Below are 1,592 nucleotides of genomic sequence, written 5' to 3' on the forward strand. Positions count from 1 at the left end.
AGCCCGACGGGCCAGCCTGGCCCTCCCGGCCTCCCGAGTCGCCCGGAACTCGGGTTTGGGGACCTGTCAACGAAACGAACTCAGAATGTTCACTGAAAACCCCTCCAAGGGCTGACACAGCTGCTGCGCCTGTTCTCCGCTGCCCTGGATAGCCGCCAAATGCCGCAGGAGAAAGGCCGGCCTGTGGGACGCCCCCTCGCGCCTCTGGCACGGCCCCTGGGCTCCTGGGCGTGTCCTTCACTGCCTGTGACCTGGGGATGGAGCTCGGGGGCAGGCGCACGAGGGCGGCGGGTCTGGGCTCTGCGGGTGCGGGAGGCACGACCCAGACTTCACCGCCACTCCGACGGCCACGCTGCTTCTCCCCCTGGAGCGGCTCCCAGGACGCGGGACGGAGAAGCTCCAAGCGTTCACGTGACAGGATTCCGGCTCTCCAGGTGGACAGGCGAAATCGTAAGCCGTGTGCACGCGGCGCTCGCTGCCGTCGGGGGCGGGGGTGGGGGTGCGGCGACGTCCCCGGCACGAGCACTGTGTCCCAGCCGGTGACGGGGATGCCATCGCCCACCCCCCTCACTGCGCCCCGACGCCCACCAGATACAGACGTTCTGCTCAGAAAACGGAAGCCAGCAAGGGGTCCACCCGGCACGGCGTCCACGCGATTGTGCAAGTACAGGTCCTCCCCGGGGGGCGCTACGCACGATGGCACTCACCCCACCATGAGGAATCCTTGGTACAGCGGGACGGATGCGAAGTAGAAGACAGAGGAAAACACGGCCTGGCGGAGAGGAGAGCGCCCGTCAGTCCCGCCGCCCGCCCTCCACGGGGCCGCGCCGAGCGTGCCTGGCGGCCGGTCCCGCTACCTGCATGGTGGAGATGATGAGGCCCCGGTGCATGACGAACTGGCCGAGCGCCGCCGACCTCTTGTAGCTGCTCCGGCCGTGGACCATCAGCAGCCGGCCGATGTGCCGGAACTGCGTGACGGAGAAGTCCGCCGCCAGGGAGGCCTGCCTGCCCTCCTGAAACGGGCAGGGCGCCCGCTCAAACACGGCGCGCCGGGCCCCCTGAGCCCCACGTCCGCCTCCGCTCCCCAGGACGGACGCCTGTCCCTGCGGCCCTGGAGGGGACACTGGTCCCTGCGGGACTCTCAGGCCTGGTCTCGAGACAGCCGCCGGCCACATCACAGGGCGGTGACGGGCACACGGGGCGGGCGAGGATGGCACGTTCAACAGGGTCACCTGATGCGGTCGCGGGAAGCAAGACGTGACCCGGCTCCTTCCCGCACAGGACAAACCCTGGGGCGCTGGGGTGCCGGTGACAGGGGCGGGCCCTGCGGGGAGGGGACTGCAGGCTGCCGGTCCTGCACGCCTCCTCAGGGGCAGGGAGGACATGGGAGGGCACTGGCGGGCTCCGCTCTCCCCCTGCACGACCTAAGGGGCTGCTCAGGCCCGGCTGTGGGGACCGAGGGGCACACGTACCTTCCCTTCGATCCCGATCCCGCAGTCGGCCGCCTGGATCATGCTCACGTCGTTTCCCCCGTCCCCTGCGGGCACAGAAACGTGAGGTGGCGTGAGGGCCCGGGCCCCGGCAGGGGCCGC

The 1,592-nt window shown here is 70.4% G+C and overlaps 1 protein-coding gene across 1 annotated transcript in view; it reads right to left on the minus strand.

The window, feature by feature from the left end:
• The window catches only part of ATP9B (ATPase phospholipid transporting 9B (putative)), a 184,946-nt gene that overhangs the window by 11,983 nt on the left and 171,371 nt on the right, over positions 1–1,592 (minus strand). The window contains exons 27-29 of the mRNA XM_029922755.1: positions 1,473–1,584; positions 858–1,013; positions 708–772 (exon numbers count right to left, since the gene is read on the minus strand). Coding sequence (XP_029778615.1) covers positions 708–772; positions 858–1,013; positions 1,473–1,584 — 333 coding nt within the window. The remainder of the gene's footprint in view (positions 1–707; positions 773–857; positions 1,014–1,472; positions 1,585–1,592) is intronic.

Source organism: Suricata suricatta, chromosome 14 (assembly GCF_006229205.1).
Source record: "Suricata suricatta isolate VVHF042 chromosome 14, meerkat_22Aug2017_6uvM2_HiC, whole genome shotgun sequence".
Classification (NCBI taxonomy): Eukaryota; Metazoa; Chordata; class Mammalia; order Carnivora; family Herpestidae; genus Suricata; species Suricata suricatta.